Source organism: Cyprinodon tularosa, unplaced genomic scaffold (genome assembly GCF_016077235.1).
Source record: "Cyprinodon tularosa strain WSP-4 unplaced genomic scaffold, ASM1607723v1 ctg17, whole genome shotgun sequence".
In the NCBI taxonomy this organism is placed as follows: Eukaryota; Metazoa; Chordata; class Actinopteri; order Cyprinodontiformes; family Cyprinodontidae; genus Cyprinodon; species Cyprinodon tularosa.
Window position 1 is genome coordinate 4191049 of NW_024038531.1, and position 19889 is coordinate 4210937.

The window sequence follows — 19889 nt, forward strand, 5'->3', positions numbered from 1 at the left end:
GTTGTATGAATGCAATTCACACAGGAGATCACATACAAGTTGAATATATGTGGAAATGTGAACAACCACATGAAACAATCGGATTTCACAAAACAAATGTAATTAAGCATCAAGGCCTCCAGTGTAAACGTAGCCTTTAACATTTACTAAACTTGTTTAAGAGACACATTTTTGTACAGATGTTTATTAAGCACTTTGTATACTTTGGTACTTGATTTTCTACTCCTCTGGCCATGGAAATGATTAGATTACCAAAACCTCCATGTATTTGGGAATATAGTGTGCATGGTTTAGCTTCACAATAGATTGCCATTACCTTTCCTGTTGACTGCTTCTGTCTCCTTGAACCCCAGTCGGCCTCTGCAGATGGCCGCTCACACTGAGCCTGGTTCTGCTGGAGGTTTCTTCCTGTTAAAAGGGAGTTTTTCCTCTCCACTGTCACTATGAGCTTGTTTGGTGTGAGGGATTGCTGAAGAGTCAATGAGTTGATGCGATCAACTGGTTTTCCTTAGATAGAAAACTTTGAATCAATTTGACTGCATGATCTGGTTGTAAAGTGCCTTGAGATGACATGTGTTGTGAACTGGCGCTATATAAGTAAACTGAATTGAGGCAGGTATTAACCTAGTTAATAGCAGTTCATACTTTTTACACAATAAAGTCATGAAACGGGATACAATAGGGTATTTTTATACAATAATGAGCAACTGCTTTTGCTCTGCATAGTTTAGTTCATAACGTGGGAAAAATATTTTATTTGTTTATTCGTTAATGTGAGTCAGTATTCCACAACACATCAATTATCTGATAATAACACAGACTCTAGTGTTAGTCATGAACATTATCTCTACAATGCAGAGGTGGAAGATGTGGAATCAACAAGTTATTTTTATGCTATGTAATTGTTCTGCACAGCCCCTCAACCAGGCAAGTCTATTCTGCACAATTTAATTTGCTTTGCAGATTGGCCTCACCTGGTTCAGTGCTTGCTTGTATTTCCTCCTTCTCTCTTGTGTCTCTTTTTTTTAACTCATATGGGACTTAGGCAAATAGTTCAAGTATCATTTCAGCTACTGAGATATTATTAGCTGCTCCAGTGCAAAGGTCACGCATCATAACGAATATACCAAAATAAAGAGATATCTTGGAAACCTTCAATACTTCAATTTTACCACTTTACTTAAAGGTAAACGGAACAGCAAAGAAGAAAAACATGCAAAAGTGAAACTTTGATCCACATAAAAAGGAGGTAAAGTTGTTTTTTTTAAAGTATGTCAAATAGAACTAACAGAGCAACTCCAACAAGCATCCACCTTTAGCAGTGCAATTCCAAACATATCATATGTGCAGGTTCTTCAAACATTCTAGGGTTCCTATTCATGATTTAAATAATGAACAGGTGAACTTTTTTTTTTTTTTTATCTTTGAAGGCCTTTAGTTTTTTTGGCCTTTATAAAGGGATATGACAGTGCAGAAGACGAATAACACCAAAGTTTTTGGATTTTAATAGGTCAAAGTCAAAATAATCTTTTTGACAACACAATTAAGCTGTTGGTCTACCACATTAAATTTTATTTAAACACAATGCAGTTTGTTGTTTTAATTCAATGAGTTCAGAAATGTTTAAAGTACTCAAAGCATTAAGGAGAACAACCTAAGTATATATCTTGCATAAATATGGTTTTAATGTTTTGCTAAAATAAAACTGAGATGACAATTTTGATTCTGAGGTTGTGATTGTGTGTCTCCTGTGGAGGTCTGTTGTTAAAAATATGAATAATGTCTCTGCAGGGTAGAAGAATTACATACATACATAAATCTTATTACATTTGCATTCATCAACAACACGGGGGAGTTATTTTAAATTTCATTGTGTCTATATCTTTATATATGTTTTTTAATGTCTCTCGTTAAGAAGGATTTGAGTCTAAATGCTAAATGGATTCAATTAAAAAAAATCCATTTAGCTTTGTGGAATGATGGCAATTTTTTTTTTTTTTTTTTTTTTACAGCCAATGCAGCTAACAGCTCAGGCACCCTTTTTATTGGTCTATATAACTGATTCATTAAGAGCTCTGTATCACTGCTCATTTCGTTCGTTATATTTATTCTTGGACCCCATTGAATTAGCTTTGTTATTCACAGTTCAATAAAATCTTTTTTTATGACTTCTTTGTGCAACTCCTCTACAAAATTCTTTCAGTTCCCTTCTGGCACCCCGAGAAACATTGATTTTCCTAAATGGTCAAATCATGGAGCCCTTTAAATGCAGCACTCTGAAACTGTGTTCCATGTTTCAAAAATGAAATCACAACAACTCCAGGAAGAAAAGATGATCAACCATTCTTTTTTTCTCTAGAAGGAAATTTACAAACCTTATGAAACACATTAGATAATTGTATTAATGTTGTTTTCCTGGTCAGCATAGATGATTTGATCAAATGTCAAAATATTCTCACTGTGTTTGGTTTGAGTTATACCTTTTCTTAGAAGAAGAGAAATACAGGATACAGTGCAGTTTATCTTTGTTTTGCTTGTGCACAGCTCATCAGACGGCTCAATTTGAATCTTTCAATCAGGATTCAGATTTTTGCTCTGTTTGAATTTATGGGCTGGGTCCTCTGAAGGCCGGATTCGAAGGCCGATTACATCATAGTGCGGCGCCGAGGTCTGGTTGGATTCCAAGACTCCTCGTTACGCAGCCTATCAAATGCGTCCTTCTTTTTGCCCGGTTAAAGAACAGGTCCGGTGTATCCTTGCTATCCTTGGTTTTCCCAGGATTCATTGTGAGACCAAGCAAGCTGGCTGCTCCATGATTAGAGGAAAATGGTACTTGGCGGTACAAGTATGTGAATACTTGTGCCACCTGAAATGAATGAAAATATTTGTTTTAATGGTTATTGAGTCAGATATGTGGCGGGCATTGGTTGATTTATCTAAAGGTTTTTATCTGTTACTGTGTGAATGGGTTTGGCTCTAATTTAAGGACAGAATCTAATATATCTGCAGTTTTAGGACTATTTTTAAATTGCTATTTTGCATAATTTGCTCAACTAAGTATTTTTTGTTATTCAATATACTGTAAGAGATATATTTTTATACATGCATTGTTTAGATTTACTTGTATCTTTCTACCAATTTTATAGAATGTAACAGAATAGAAAATCTCTTTATTGTTCTACAAAAGGGAAATTCTGGTGTTTACAGCAGCAAAGCAAATTTAGAAGAAAATGGTCACACAGATGTGGACTTTGAAAAATGTATAAGAATAACATAATAGTTAAGGGTTAAAAATAAACAGTAAAATACTGTACTGTAAAGTGTTTTAACAATTTAAACAACTGGGTAACTGGAGAATAAATAACCAATATAGAGCTATAGACATTTTTAAAGTAATGGATATGTGAAAATAGCAGCATTTTCAGAGATGTGTAAAATTACAGCAGTAAGTTATTTAACTGACTAAGGTCTTTATCATTACATTGGCTTTTATTTGTTCATGGTGGTTGTCACCTTTTTTCACTCTGGATTCTCAGGAGTCTTTGTTCACTTTACAATAAAAGAGAGAATGTAAATTAAAAAGTAAAAGTTTTCAAAAATTTGGTATTCATTCTTTTCCTGCTTTGTGTGTTAACTGTCACGGTTGCTAGGCGACAGAGCATAAAGCTGCCGAAGGCTAGACCTGTTTGAATTCACAGCCAAACCTCTTCCGGGTCCTTGGAAGAAGCAGCCCATAAATTCAAACACAGCCTTTGTTTGCTGTCTATATGTATAAAAAACCTTGCAATTTATATTTCTGGTAAAAACTGTTGAAAATAGCTCAGCATTTTAAAGGTGCTGTAGGAGATCTTGGAAAAACCGTTCCAGCAAGTTATATTTTTGAACATACACAACCATGCCTCTCCCTTCAGACCACCACTCGAAACCACGCCTTAAAAAAACACGAACGCACATGCTGTCTGCAGCACCTCTGAACAGCTGAAGCAGTGCGCTGCTGATCTGTGAGCTGGCAGGGAGACAGGCAGCACTGCTGATGCAGAACGCTATGATCACTCCTCTGAAATAGTTTATCAATGCCTAAATTAACTTAAAATGTCTAAATCTGCTGGCAAAACATGTTCGCTTTTATTATCCTAGTGCTTGCAGTTTGGATTACGTACATTAAAAAAGCCTTCCAGCCGCTGCAGCAAACCGTGAAGAGGTGACTGGGCCATAGGCTGCTGTTGAATGGGATTCCTAGTGACAGTGCACCGCCAGTGTACGGGAGTCTGAGCGGCTCCGACAGACATAATATTTGAAGGCAAGAAGGTAATGACTGCACTGATGATGTAGACTTTTTTTTACTTCAAAATAGATTTCAACTACTTTTTACCCACTGATCAGAGCAAATATGGCTGCCACTGTTGCAGGCAAAGACAGGATCGGGTAGCTCAGGACAACGCACATCAGACCCACTTTTTCCACTGTGCAGCTAGAGCAGCAAAGATGCTTCAGCCGCACATCAGAACTAAACTTGTACAAGCATAAAAAATGAAGCAGCACGCGCGTTTCAGCTGCTCTTGCTGCTTTAGGTGTGAACGTAGCATAACAGTGGCTAGCTTCCAGCCATGGCCTCCTGCACGAGCATTGGGGGGTCAATCCGTTCATGTGTCAGGGTACGCACACAGGGGGGAGGGACAAGCAGATGACCGTGATTGACATGTCAGGAACCATTCGTGTACAATGGACCGTGTTTTGTGATCGGTTGACGTTACTCATTGATTTCACATTGTAGCGGGGACCAATTATTTTAGTTTCACTTCCAGACCTTCTATATCACTGCTTGCTACGCGACCTTGGGGAGATCTTCAAGCCACATGGAAAAAATGCATCAGAAAAGATCTCCTACTGCACCTTTAACTGTTGTACAAGCAAGGCAACATCAGAAATTGCAGGCGTATGGTCAGAGAAGAGTCACAGGTGTCTCAGCTCAAAACAGGTAAAGCATGAGATAAAACATGATCGAATATCTATCTTCACTCATGTGATGAACATGTTACTGTGCATATTCCACAGATTTGAACATGTGTAAGATCTAAAGACCCCTTTATAATGAACTGCTTGGACAACACACATAAATATATCTCCAACGATAAAAACACAATTACATTTCGCAACGTAATCAGCAAAACCACCGATAAGGTCATTTATACATTTAAGAATGTGATAAAGTACCACACAGAGAACTTTGTCAGATGATAAGGTCTTTCATGATGGAAGAAATTGGCAAATCAACACAGAACTATTTCATCAGAGGAAAAAAAATCTATAGTTTTCTTTCATTACTGTCTTAGTTATGACCCAAAGTCAAAAATATGGCAAAACATGGATAAGTTATTTTCAATGGGAAAGAGGCAAGTGTCACGGAAAAGATAACTCGACTAAAATGAAGTTGCTTTGTACCAAAAGCATTAAAAAATGGAAAGGCACATAACTCAGATACGTTAGTGTGCTTTTTTTTTTTTTTCCAAGTCAGGTCGATTGCCCACAGATGAATAGCACAAAACGAATGTCTCAGCCTCCAGTCTTGGAGGTGTGTAAACACTATTTATTAGGTTTCAGACTGTGGTGCTTACCTTTAGAGTAAGAAGGAGAGGCTATTTTTTTTCTTATGCTTTTTTGCTTTGGCAATTTGTTTTGGAGCAGATTGTGATCAGAACATTCCCAGGAGTCATACTATCAGTGTTTTCTTTAACGAGCTTTGGGTTTGTACTTGAATCTACCTCAGACTATGGGAATGAATGATATATATATATATATATATATATATATATATATATATATATATATATATATATATATATATATATATATACAAAAGATATCCACTCTCTTATCTTTATGATATAAAGTATAATAAATACTTTCTTAAAATCTGTTGAAGGACATTAACATAAGTTATGTGAAAACTTTTCCAAGTCTTAGTACATTCCTCAAGAAACCAAATGACATTTAGGTATATGAGTGTTTTACTTTGCTAAACCTTATGATGTGGCAATTTCCTGAACTTCTTGGAATCTGATGAAAGTTTAGTTTTGATTAATGAGTATGGTTATCTTGTGTTCTGCTGCTTGGGTATCAACTTTGGCAGGTCATTAAGATATCTAAGCAAGATATAAAATATGTAAGAATCTCAGCTGAAACTCTTGACAATGTCAAAAAAAAAAAAAAAGAACTCACTGCTATAGATCAGGTCAACAAAGATTGTGTCATTGACAGTAGCTGACACATTTACCTTTCCAGCAACTGCATTTAACTTGATACAGAAGTTTTGGACCAATGAAATGCAGTGACATGTCTGACATCAACAAATCAACCAGGGATGGAAGCCTGAAGCAAAACTAACATGGCTGTGCCAGTTTTATCTGGAGTACCCTTTATTTCTTTTTGAAAGCTGAGCAAAAGGATGTGATTTCGCCTTTTTGAATGGGAAGATATTTGCGTGTTCCCCAATCAGATTTTGTAAAAATTTCATTTATCAGATAACTCCGCTGGTTGTGAAACAAATGAAGCTGCTACTACTGCTGTTATTGGCCAAAAACTCGACATGGGAGGCAGATACCCGATCAGTTTGAATCATTTCACAGAATGTCCCTCCCTTTTTTGAGTCATTTCTTTGTGAGGCCTTCAAGACCAATTTGTGTAGTTCAGTATCCATCTGGCTTATGTTAAGTTACCTGACAGGCATGTATTCAGAGTAAATTTCCAAGTTTGGAGACTTACTAAGAATAAACAAATCTATTATCTTTTGGGTTTATTTAAACCCACACAGGGTTTTTGTGTGTGTACTATATGTGTACTTGTTTTATGTAACTTATTTAGGACATTCTGTGGTATATTCACTAACCTTCTAAGGACCGACAGGCCTTATGGGGATTTAAGGCTGGCCCCAATGTGGTTGACCTCCATTTTTAACCTTAGAGAGTCCGTTTAGAGGTATGGTGTGAATTAACCTTAGGTTAAGGCTCTCGGTTAGGAATATACTGATATTGGTAATGGTTAGAGTAAAAGTCAATGCCTTTAGAAAGTATTTGGCCTTGGACTTTTGACCTTTTGCCAGATTTCAGGCCTAAAACATAATGATTTTACAGTTGTAAATCTTTGTGAAGAATCAACCAGAGGGACACAATCCTGAAGTGGAGCGAAATTTATCGGATATTATAAACTTTTTAAACAAAAAACTGAAGAGTGCAGTGTGCAAAACTTTTCAACACCTTTACTTTCAGTGCAGTTAAATCTCTCCAGGCATTCATAGAGGATCTCTGAATGATCAGATGTTGACTTAAATGACTGATGATGATCAAATGAATCCACAGGTGTGTAATCAGGTCTCCTTATAAATGCACCTGCTCTGTGATAGTCACACGGGTCTGTTTAAAGCCACATTGATGCAGAACTTCTTAAGATAAATCAAACTTTAAAGTAAAATATCACACTAAAAAGTTTTGAAGACACATGCTAAACATAATTTTCATAATACAACAGAGATAATTGTAATGTTATCCCTCAAGAGAAACTTCTCAAAAGATTTATATTAAGCATTTTTAAGGCGTTTTATTTAGTTATCAATGATCTGTTGTTTCCTCAGGTTATAACTACGATTCTGAGGAATTTAAGCTGAATTTAAGGAACTGAGATCAATAAAAACCCACATCCTTCTATGGAATAATGTTGGCCTGAAGCAATATATACATTTCTGACCTAATATCTAAACAATGAATCTCTTTGAATGATGTGGTGTGTCGTCTGAAAATTTAGACTTCTGTTTCATATATTTAGTTATGTTATTTATCCAGTGAAAAATGTTTTTACTCAGTCTGTTTCACATGCGAAGCCACAAAATGTCTGATTGAGAAGTTTTTTTTTAATATACAAGGAATACTTATTCCATAACAAGCCAAATTCTTTCTCAAGAATTGTTATTGTTTAACCAAAGTGTGTGTAATTTGTTTCGACTCTGACACAACCTTCACAGCTTTTTCCTCATTATTCGTAAGGAAGGGAAACTCTGTCTAGATCAGAACAGGGCTGATTACCAAGCAAAAGGACTGTATGATGAACTGTTCTCTCTTTGCAAAGATATGAAAATAAAGTGCCGACTGAGTGAAATCCATCGATCTCCGTTTATTTAACTGGGGTGAATTGTTGAATACTTTTTTCCCACTACAGATGCTTAAAAAAATATGTTTATAGATGAAATGATGAAGGATTTGCTAAATTATCAGTAGAGAAAATTGAAGTTTTTCCATGCAGGAACTTTTTATTGTTACAGAAAATTAACAATGTTGTCTTGATGCCTTAGGAATGTTTATGGTATTCCAGCATGTTATGAACATTTTACAGTTTTCAAAAGAGTGACTTAATAACTGACCTTTAATGTTAACTACTGATAAAATATTCAGTAATTAATGATTGCAGGACGTGCCCAAAGAGTGGATTTTTAAACATAGATCCACTGTCTTTTTGCATCAAATTATGTACATTCACTTCAAGGAAACAGAATCACCTGCCTTGCTATAATGTCTGTTAATTATTGTTTTACATTTTTTTTGTCAAACAGATACATTTAGATGTAAGGTTCTGTGGATCTCAGAGGATCCTGAATCTATACCCAGTTATTAACCAGACTTGTCAATATCCCCACTATATATTATTATAAAAAGGAAGCATTTTGTCAGTGTGTTGTATTTGCAGTTGTACCGATTGGAAAAGTTCTGACAATATTGACCAACTTAGAGGTCTTAAATGGGAAACAGTAAGACAAACAGATTTGTTAGTTTATTTAGAAATAATTTACATCCAGAGATGTTAAAGTCTACATTCAAAACAGATATTTTTGACATTGATATGAGAGGGGTAGATTGTCCATTGCTGATATACTATGATATATTGCGCAACCATAATCCTAAAATTGTTTAATGCTTTAAATAACTATTTAAGGAAGAATTTTACCCAGGGTGCCCAAAAATTTGTAGGATATATCTGCTTGAAAGTTGGAGAGTGATTCTGGTACTAAAATAAATCTGGTCGAAAATTTATGGAACACTGTAAGGCTTTAAATTGGCCTTCCCATGTTTCTTTTCAAAGTGTTATAACTAGGTGAATGTCAAGGGCTCGTTCACTTATCCTTTATAGGAGTCGTAAAGCTCTGGATGTAAACTGTGTGGTGGCTTTCATTTAATTTATACAGCTAAAGAATATAAAGACTATCTTGCAGGACAATCCAGATGCCAAAGAAATATGCTGAACTCGCTGTCTTCATTTAAAGTCATTATCCCTGTCCCTACCACTCCTTCATTGCACCCCACCCCTCTGCTTGTGACTGAGGAAAAGCTTTCTTATCTCCTGAAAGACCAAATTTCTTTTTCATAGTAAATTAGCTCCATCAAGAGGCTTTTATTTAATTTTTTTGTATGCAACTTTTAGGACCTATTGTATATACCCCTCACCACTGGAGTTTAATGTCTTTTTTTGTTGCTTACAAAGAACAGTTTTGACTCTATTACAGTGAATATTGAAGTAAAATCAGGAGACAGTCAGAGTATTTAATCAAAGCTGGATTTGCCTGTGAGCTTCCAGAGATAGAGAAGAATAATTTGAGTCATGCAGAGGACACAAATGACTTTTACTGGGCAAAAGACGTACAGATGAAACCTTATAGCAGTTTCTGAGTGCTAGATTATGTTAACTTTAATAATAGAATGTACTTAAAGAACTGACAGTAATTGAATTTGTAATGTAATTATATGCATAGTCAGTGAAGTCTCTGAATCTTTGAAACAAAAAGTCAAACGTCTATTCAAAGTGCAAAAATGAAATAACGCAGGGCTGAGAGCCAGCTTCTGATATATTAAAAATGACAAATGCACATTCTTCCCCTGCAAGGCTCAACTGCTCTACAGGAATATGAGACGAAAAGAGCATTTTTGGTGTCAGACATTGGTAATTGCCCGAGTCTGATGCTGCTTTTAGAGCAGAGTCTTAAAGCAGCATTGTACTTAGAAAAGATTTTGAAAAAGAAAGAAAGAAAATGGCAGTACTGAAATAGGCAACATATTTTGTTTAGCAATTCAGCTTTAAAACTTCCTGGTGATCTTAAAATCAGTAGTGTAATTGCATTACATTTATTTGTATTATTTAATCCTTAGAAGATGGTCAATTGTCAACATTGAATATTAGCTGCACTTTGAAAGTGATTAACTGCTAGGAGACACAAGTCTAAATGCATACTGTTTTCTCCTTGATAGCTCTAATTCTCTTTCTGCCGTTTCCACAGCAGTAGAAACATTCAAGCCTCTTGGCTATTTTGCACTTAATGTCAATTAATAAATGGTAAAAGAGCTTTTTTTTAGGTTTGATTATTGTTAAAAAATATATTTTTAGAATATATTTAGTTTATTAATATAGCATCAATTAGCAACACATTTCATCTCAAGGCACTCTACAGAGGAGCTTCAATAAAATCATTAAGATAAATTGGGTAAAAATTGTGTCTCTAAGGAAAACACATCATTGCCTTGCAAAATATGCTCGACCTGGCGCAGCATGTGGTGACAGTAGTTATTTGCTTTAATTGTGTCATTGACTCAACAGCATTGCCTGATAACAAGCATGCATGCAGTGACAGTGGAGAGAAAAAAAATCTAATTTTAACAGGAATAAACCTCCAGTAGAGCTAGGCTCAGTGTGATTGGCCTTCTGCCAAATGCTGACTGCTTGTTTAAGAGACAGAAGCAGATGTACAAAAAGAACATAGACTTATCTATCACTGATGTAAATTCTTTCTATGTAAGAAAAGGTAATAGTAAACTAGCTCAGTAGGTGGCTTTGTCGAGGAAATAAACAGTTAAGCAAACAGTTAATCCCCCAAAAGGGATGAAAGTTAGTCACAATAAAAGCTGAGCCTATAGCTATGTCCAGGAGAGAAACAGGACTAAGCACTGAAAATCAGGCCCTATGCTATAATCTGTAATTTAAGGTATCAATAGCCCAGCCCAGCTAACATTTCGCTCCAGGATATTTTGACAGACAAACAGAACCAGATAAGATGAAGCTACTGTGATGAGAAATATTTGAGAAAACGTATAGCTGTGAGTTGAAATACCAAATACAGCAGAATTTGTTAATTGACATAGACTGAAGCAGGGCGATGAAAAGTGGTCCCTATGTCTTAAAGCAACCTAAGCCTATAGCAGCATAAATATAGAAATCATCCAGGATAACCAGAGCCACTCTGACTAAAAGCCTCTTAAAAAGGTACATTTTAAGCCCAGTCCTAAAATTAGACGTCTACCTTACAAACCTTATAAAAAAATCTGCCTCCCGTTCTACTTTTAGAAATCCTAGAAACCAACGTGGTGATTGAGTGCCAAGTGTTCCGTTAGGGACATAAGGAAAAATCAGTTCTATAACATAAGAATTACCTTGGTTATTTAGTGCCATAAACATGTGGAAGATAATTCTAAATGACATGTTAAATGTACTGTATCTAAAACTTACCATAACAATAGTCCTTTTGTATATTTCAAATTATGGAAGCCATAAAGACACACACTGTTTCTCATTCTGTGCTGCATGATAGTTTTAATATGGTCAGATTGGATGGATAGCTTTTGTGAATACAATCCTCAAGGCTGGACTTTGAATGGGCCATTCTAACACATTCTAGTTTGATACAAACCAATGCACTGCAGCTCTGAAGTTCTGGAAGGTAAAGCTCTGCTCCAAGCTTAAGTCTCTTGCAGCTTTCAAAAGTTATCCGATGTTTCTCTTTCACAATGATTGTCATCGTGAAGTTGGAAAGCTGGCACTCTTTTGATCAACAACAAAATACATGTGGACCATAAACCACCTTTGCAAAACATGCTTTTGATACAAGGTCAGGCTTTAAAAGATTCAGTTGCAGGTCTTGCTGGCTGCTACAAAAAAAGAGATGGGGAGCTGAGTTTTGTTGCAGACATTGTTACCAATCAGTTATAAATGCTGTAGTTTGAAGCTTGATTAATTTCTTGCAATTAGATCAGGAGATTCCTTTGCAGCAATGGGAGAAGTCATTTGTAACAGGCGTTGGCGTAACTTTCTGAAAGACTGGCGTGGACATGTCCCCACCAGTAATTTGCTCTCTTGTTGCCTTTTCTGCTCATTTAATTTATCCAACAGAAACTTGGGACAGACTCAGCTGCCCTGTAGATCAGACTCCTAACTCTAACGGCTCTGGATCTGTCACTTTGAGAAATTAGCCCTTTTTGATTGGCGGTCGCTATTCACTGCATATGTTGTATTGATCGGAGCAGAGACAACACACCGTAGTAAATCTAAACTAGCAGCTACTTCATCTTTTATTTTGAACTAAGAGTTATGAGACAGGTAGCTTTAAAAAAAACAAAAAAAAAAACAAATGCCAATGCGCAGCTTTAAAAAAATCAGCAGCAAAAGTATGTTTAAACTGTGCACGTTAGTATTATATGGCATAAGTTTGACAAAACATTGTGTTTAAATGTTATTTTGCTCTTTACTGGTTAAAAACTATAGACTAATAATACCTCAATTAACAGTTTAGGTTAAAGAGTCAAAGGCAGCTATAAACAAATGGGTTTTTAACTTTGACTTAAAAGAGATCTGGCTTTCAGCACTTTTTTTTTTTATATTTGCATTTTTTATTGAAAATATTTTTTTCCCATACAAGTATACATACCGATTTTACCATTTTCTTTTTCCCAAACACAACATCCAACAGAATCTGTGCATATATTCTATACATGTATTAAACTGTAAGCTAACTATTTGCATTTTCTGTAACTCTATAAGGGTACCCAAACCCACACTATTATTAAACAAAGTCTGATCTCCATGGTGAAATAAAACCTCGCCAATTTTCCCAATAATTTTTTTATTTTCCAGATTCAAATCTGATGGAAAAAGTCAGCCTTTCCATAATATAAATATTATGTATTATTTCAACCCAATCTTCCCTTTTAGGAGCTTCTGCCTTCAGCCATTTCCTAGTAATGGCTTTTTTGCTTGCTACCAACATAATCCTATAAATATATTTATCAGCTGCTCTTGTTGATCTTTCCATCGCTCTCCCCATGTACAGATCCTCAAATGTGAATGGAATACCCACCCCCAGTACCTTATCCATACAACTCTTTAAATCCTGCCAATAGGGGACCATGTAGGTACAATCCCAAAACACATGGAAGTGGCCTGCTCTGTCCTCTCCGCACTTCCTCCAACATTTGGTATCTCAGTATTTTGTTTGTGCTGGTGTACTGAAATATCTTACAACATTCTTCCAGCTAAACTCTCTCCACAAAGGGGAACAAGATGTTCTCCACTGTTGCCTACATATCTCCTCCCAGTTCTCCTGAGAAAGTCCACAGTTAGCATCTTTTTCCCATCTTACCTTTATGTATATTGTATTGCTTTTTTTTTTCAAATTTTCCAATCCTGTGTACAATCTAGATATTTTTCTCCCCAGCTCAATTAAATTGGACTTTTTTAACAATTCTTCCGTATAGTGCCTCAATTGTAAGTACCTGAGGAAGTCCTTGTTGTTTAAATCATACTTATTCTTTATTTCTTCAAAGCTTCGCATAGTATTTATTCATTGTGACACCAAGATTTCGGCCATAATCACTGTTTCCTAGTTATAGTAGCTGAAGTTGTGAGCTAACTCTGGATCTCTCCTCCTTTGGTCTGAAAATTGTTACCTCAGCTTTGTTTTTATTTAGTTTGAGAAAAACATGGTGCATCACCTTATTGATCTAAGTACCTAGTCAAAGCTCTGATGGATTCATAGTCAACTGGTCACATTGTGATATAAAGCTGTTTGTCATCTGCATCGTTAAGTTAACTGTTTTTTTCTATGATCTAAGCTAAGTGGATCATGTAGATGTTAAATAGGAGGGTTCCCAGAATGGAACCCCACATGGGATTTTTCTGGTCACTGATTTAAAGTTCCTAACTGACTCATAAAAGTTATTTTCCTTCAGGTACTATTTAAACCACTCCAGTGCTCTACCAGAAAGGTAAACCCAGGTTTCCAGATGCTCTAATAAAATCAAGTGATCAACAGTATCAAATGCTGCCCTGAACTCCAAAAAAACAAGCACTGTGGTTCTTCCAGAGTCTGAATTTATTTGAATGTCATTTAACACCTTAATCATGGCAGTCTATGTACAGTAATTGGCACGGAAACCTGACTGGAAGACGTCCAAGTAGTTTAACATTGTTAAGAAGGTATTTAAATGTTGAAACAAAACTTTTCAATAATCTTACTGATGAAGAGGATATTTGAGATGGGTCTGTAGTTCTGCCGGACCAGTTTGTCATAGTTTTTAAGGCTTGGGGCAAAACACCCGACATAAGGGATGTGTTTATAGGATTTGAATCAAATTGGACTGTAATACAGGAAAAACCTTCATTTTAAACCCTGTGAGTAAAAAATCCAGACCACAGGAAGAGGAGCTTAGCTGGTGAACAGTTTCTTCTAAGCTTTTGCAGTTTATTGTTTAGAATTGGTTTTCCCAACCCTGCATTTTCTAAGTAAAAAGTTAGCAAAATAATCAAAGACATTTTTAAATTGGAGTTCTGCCACAGAGATAGGAGGTTTTGTAACCTGTAAACTGTGGCAAAGAAGGCACAAGCATTGTTGTCCTCGGCGACCAAGTCAGAGGGCAGGATGTCTGAGTCATCATTAGAGCAAAGTTGGGCCAACCGAGCCACCCTCACTGTGCGGGACATGAAGCTGCAGGTCATGCAGGGATTTGCAGACAGTGCCTCCCCGAGGTGATCAAGCCCAGGCAGGAAGGGCACAGGTCGTGACCAGCATCTGCCTGAAGCAAAACGCTGCAATCCACAAAGCTATGGGAGCCATCTATGGAATAGAAAATAGGCTGAAACTGGGAGAGGGGGTGCAAATGCGGCCATCCCTGGTTAAAGCTCAACAGGCATATGAAAAAACTTTAAACAACCAGTTAGTATAATGAGGCAAGTCAACAAACCTTCAGCTGCCCTGTCGGTTACGGTGGGAGAGGCCATGAAAAACCGCCGCTGTAACCAGGTAGGAAACCCAAACAGATAAAACTGAATGTGGCCTAATCCCAAACAGACCACAATATCTATTATAAAGGAAAGGTGGTGAGAAACAGTATTGTAACCAGATAGAAGAACAAAAAATAAGGTGGCTTAACAACGCAAGGTGCAGGAAACCACACGATCAGTAAAACTGGGAGAGTGCCATGACTCACAACATAGGACCTAGTATTCAAGGCAAGAAAGACGGTGGGATTACTGAAAAGCATTTATTTAAAATATGGATCTTCGGTTCTGCAGTAGCAGTGGCTAGGATGTCTAAGGCAGGAATCTCTACAGGAGAGAAACACAGGTTAGTAAACACGATAATCTGACAGAGAATGATTATGAACACGTGAGTCACTAACCTGGTTTTATAGTTCAGTCTGTGCCCAGAGAAAGAGGAAGGATCCAGCCAATGGGCTGCAAGCAAGATGCGGCGGATCAGAAACACTAAGGTAAAGCTCTCAGGGTCGCCCTGTTGCTGGACATACGGTGCAAAAAGCTCAAAAGGTGATGCCATACAGGCGAACCGAGCCCTGGATGACGCCAGCATATATAGATTCTGACTGGTCATCCAGTGTATCACAGGTGTGACTCTGTTGGTATAATTACTTGAGCTGCACCCTCCAGCATGGAAAAAAAAAGATTTAATCATTAGAAAAGAAAACATACTAACTCCTAATCTCGAAAGAGAAAAAACTAATTTGATTTCCAGATAATAATAAAGCTTAAACCCTCTTCACACATATGCATATCCATCTTTATTTTTTTCTTGTATGTTCATAAACAACCAGGGTTATATTAGTTTCAGAAATTTTTGATGGAATTTTCGATACCACACTTTTCAACCCTTCCACACGTTTATCTGGAAATTACTTTCCATCCATGCATTTTTTTTTCCTAACACGCTTACTCCCAAATGGATTAGAAATTACTTTCCTACTATAAAAAATAGTTTTTCTTAATTTTTTATACAATATATGTTGACATACATCAGTTTTTTTATGCCTTATGCTGTCACTGACGGACCATTTGACAACTGTTTACGTGAAATACGTGATTGGACGTTCCTGTTTCTTTAAAACGCAACCATGCATAAATTCACTCATAACTAAGGGCAATGTAGGGAAACAGGTTAACTTAATTATTGTGCTTTTTGGACTGTGGGAGGAGCCAAAGTCCCTGGAGAGAACATACTGTATGCATGCGTGGGGCAACCCAGTCTCATGGGAAAATGTACCTCCACTACGTTGGTCCACACTGCAAAACCTAGTGGAGGTACATTAATGGCCATTTTTTGTGGCCATGTTTATACCAAAATGTTACAGTTTCACATTATCTTGAAAAATCTTTGCAAGAAACGAACAAGCAAGTGAATATGTACATTCCCTGAGTAAATATTCTGACAACAAACTATACATTTCTCACTAGAAATGTAATCAAACCTAATTTTAATGCAAAAACAAACTCAGGTTATTAATCTTTCCACAAAAAAATGAGCGAATGTCGGCCATATATATATATTTTTTTCTTCTCCCAGCTGGAATCTTGAAAGTCACGTGACTAGGACGTAAAACAATAGAAAGCGTATAGGCAGAAGAAATGTAACAGTACCACAAAAAAAATGGCCATTAATGTACCTCCACTACGTTTTGCAGTGTGGACCAACGTAGTGGGGGTACATTTTCCCATGAGACTGGGTTGCATGGGAAGAAGATAAAAAAAATAGGTAGAAAGACCTTAGGCTGATTTAGGCTCAAGATTTTCTACATCCCATCTCACAAATTCACTGTTAAAACCAACACAATTTAAAGCCTTATGGAGTTTCTAAACTGAATGAAACATTGTATTTAGCCTAAAGGGAGAAGAGGGTTTTAAAATGTAACATGATGACTTTATGTGACCGCGACAAGCTCTCGCTGAGCTTGACAGTACATACGCCTGTGACTGTCAATGTACAGTAATTGCTCGGCAGACAATCCCAATTTTTGATATTGGAGTCCTGCAATGTGGTAATGGCACAAGATAAGATGGAGAACCAAAAAGGCCCCAGGCTTTCCTCAAGTCTCTGAGGACTTTTGCTATTGCTTTTCTGTTTACCTCCATGTTCTTCAGAAACACTGGCTCTGTTAATTTCATGATCACGTATGCACAGAACTGAATGATAATTTTATTATGATACTTTTTATTTTTAAGGATGATTGGACAGAAGATGTGGACGCAAGTGGTTGTACTGGCAGTCCTGGTGCTAACGGTGATGGCAGCCGAAGGAGGCAAAGCAGAAAAACAAGGTGATTCTTGCAACCTCTCACACTTGTGAAACGATGAAACAATTTGGATTTAAGATCCTGAAATGAAGACACACACATGCAGTGCTTTTGCTTCTTGAACTTTTAATTTAGCCAGAATCAGCTTTAGCAAAATGCAAACAGACTATTGGTGTGCAGTGCTACTTCTCCAGTGTAATACGTAAAGAAAAAAAAAAAAAGAAATTTGCAACAAAGAGGAAATAAGTCAAATGGATTTCTCTTGTGTAAATTAATTGAGATTTAAGCTTGTTTAAATTACAAGGAAAAATTTGCCGTATCGGCATTGAAAGTTAGTGCAAAGAAGGAAATAAGCAATTTTTTTTCTTTGTTCCGAAACGTAAATATAAAACACAATGCAGTTTTAAAAAAGTTATAGATGTACAAGAATGAGAACTTTGATGTAATTTATCATTTCTTTGTCAAATTATATATTTTATGCTAAAAAAATAGTTTTAAAGTGGAATAAATTGAGATGCACTAATTTTTAGACTATTTACTCTTCCAGACTCTAAACAAACATATCACCAAATAATTTCCCCCTGCAGGAAAGAAGGAGCGCAGATCTGACTGCGGGGAATGGCAGTGGAGTGTTTGTGTTGCAAATGAGGGGGACTGTGGACTGGGAACCAGGGAAGGAACACGCACGGGTACAGACTGCAAGCAGACCATTAAAACCCAACGCTGCAAAATCCCCTGCAACTGGAAGAAGAAGTTTGGAGGTAAAAATATATATTTAGAGCTTGGAGATGCAGACAATCACATTGGAATCCCTGTTACAGATGTGAAAAGTCCTAAAATAGAATAATCGTTTGTGGAGAGGTTTAATCGTACACAACCCTTTTTTTAAATACATTAATTCAGCTATAAGAATCCCTAGATGAATAATAATTTCTTGAATAAAATGCTGCTGCTCTCTAAAACCCCTTTTGTTAGCGAGCAGTGGATCCAATAACATTTCATTTTCAGTTCTTTTGGAAAGGCTACCACATTTTACTTACAGTGTCCTTGTATTTTGAGCAGTTTAAGGTCTTCTGTTTTACCAAAGTATTAATGGTATTTTGAAAATCAACAGATCCATATCATTATGAATCCTTCACTCTGCTTAACAGAGGACAGGATGGGCTTTCCACAAATGGCAGCTGCTGCTCTCTGAAAAAGTAGGAGTTCAATAGTGTTAGTTAAATTTTGCGTGTTATCCAATCAGGGCTGTACTTTCTTGCTGCTTACCTCAATAGACCAAGGCTCAAACATCAACAGGGATTTCTCAAGGAGGCTGAACGACAGCATCCTGCTGCTCCAGAGTGGAGGGGAATTTGCGTCCAAAGCGGAATAAACAGCAGATAAATGAGCAAATATTCATGAAATCAGGTGTTTTTAGCCCATATTTATTACTATTTAATGACTACATTTATGAAGTTTAATAACGTATATTTTACCAATCATTTTACTAAATTTACAGGGGATATTTAACCTCCCTAGTACTAAATGAGAAATAGCCACTGCTTATCACATAACTATTCATTTAATCATAGCATAGAGGTCTAGTTACAGTCCCTGGAAAGTTTTTTTTTATATATTAGATATTTAGTCATTTAACAGACTTTTTTCTCACATAATACACACATAATAATGGGTTCCTGTACCAGACCCTATCTATACACAAAAGGAACTAAAAAAGATAGATTACAGTTATAAAATATATACAACTTTGATTTAGTTAAAATCAAACATATATTTAAAAGTGCCTCACATGTATTCTAAAGGGGTTGTGCTGAATTTGAGTTGACTTTCATTTGAGTTCTGTTTATGCTTCCATTTTTTCTTTCATTAATCAACAGTATTTTCTGTTTGTTGTTTTGTTCTTTTTTCATGTTTTTAAATGTGATAATGTCTTCTTGGATACTCTATATTTCTGTTTATGTTCTGTGATCACTGTGCATTCAATGCTATGTTCATTTATTTTTTCATTTTTGGATTCAGCTGTTCAGTCTTTTCAAAGCTGCAGTGCATCTTGTTGATTAGACCAACCGGATTCTTGTTGTTCTAATCATTTCAGCAACATTTATAAGTTTGCTAGACCTCCTCATCTGTTTATGTAATCCTGTTGTCATGCTCTTTGTGCTGCTTATTTTATCCATGTTTCTGGGCTTTCCTATATGCCTGTTTCTCTCACTTCACCAAACTGTAATGAATGATAACATTGCTGTTATCCTTCCATACTATTCTGCACCAAAACTTTACTAAAGGTGCCGACACTTTAGCCACCAGAGACTTTTTTATATTTTCTAATGAAAGAACATAAATCATAGTTTTTTTTTTTTTTATGTATATATTTTTATCAAAAACAAAAGAAACAACACGATGAACGGTAACAAAATGTGTCCATATCTGTTACTGATTAGTATTACGAGTATGAGTCACTTATACTAAGAATTGTACTGACATTCATCACTGTATTCATAG

The 19889-nt window shown here is 36.3% G+C and overlaps 1 protein-coding gene across 1 annotated transcript in view; it reads left to right on the top strand.

Annotated features, from left to right (window-relative positions):
• Positions 1 to 19889, top strand: part of ptn (pleiotrophin) — a 78154-nt gene that overhangs the window by 37638 nt on the left and 20627 nt on the right. Inside the window, exons 2-3 of the mRNA XM_038281375.1 lie at positions 17314 to 17408; positions 17972 to 18145. Coding sequence (XP_038137303.1) covers positions 17315 to 17408; positions 17972 to 18145 — 268 coding nt within the window. The 5' untranslated portion in view covers position 17314. The remainder of the gene's footprint in view (positions 1 to 17313; positions 17409 to 17971; positions 18146 to 19889) is intronic.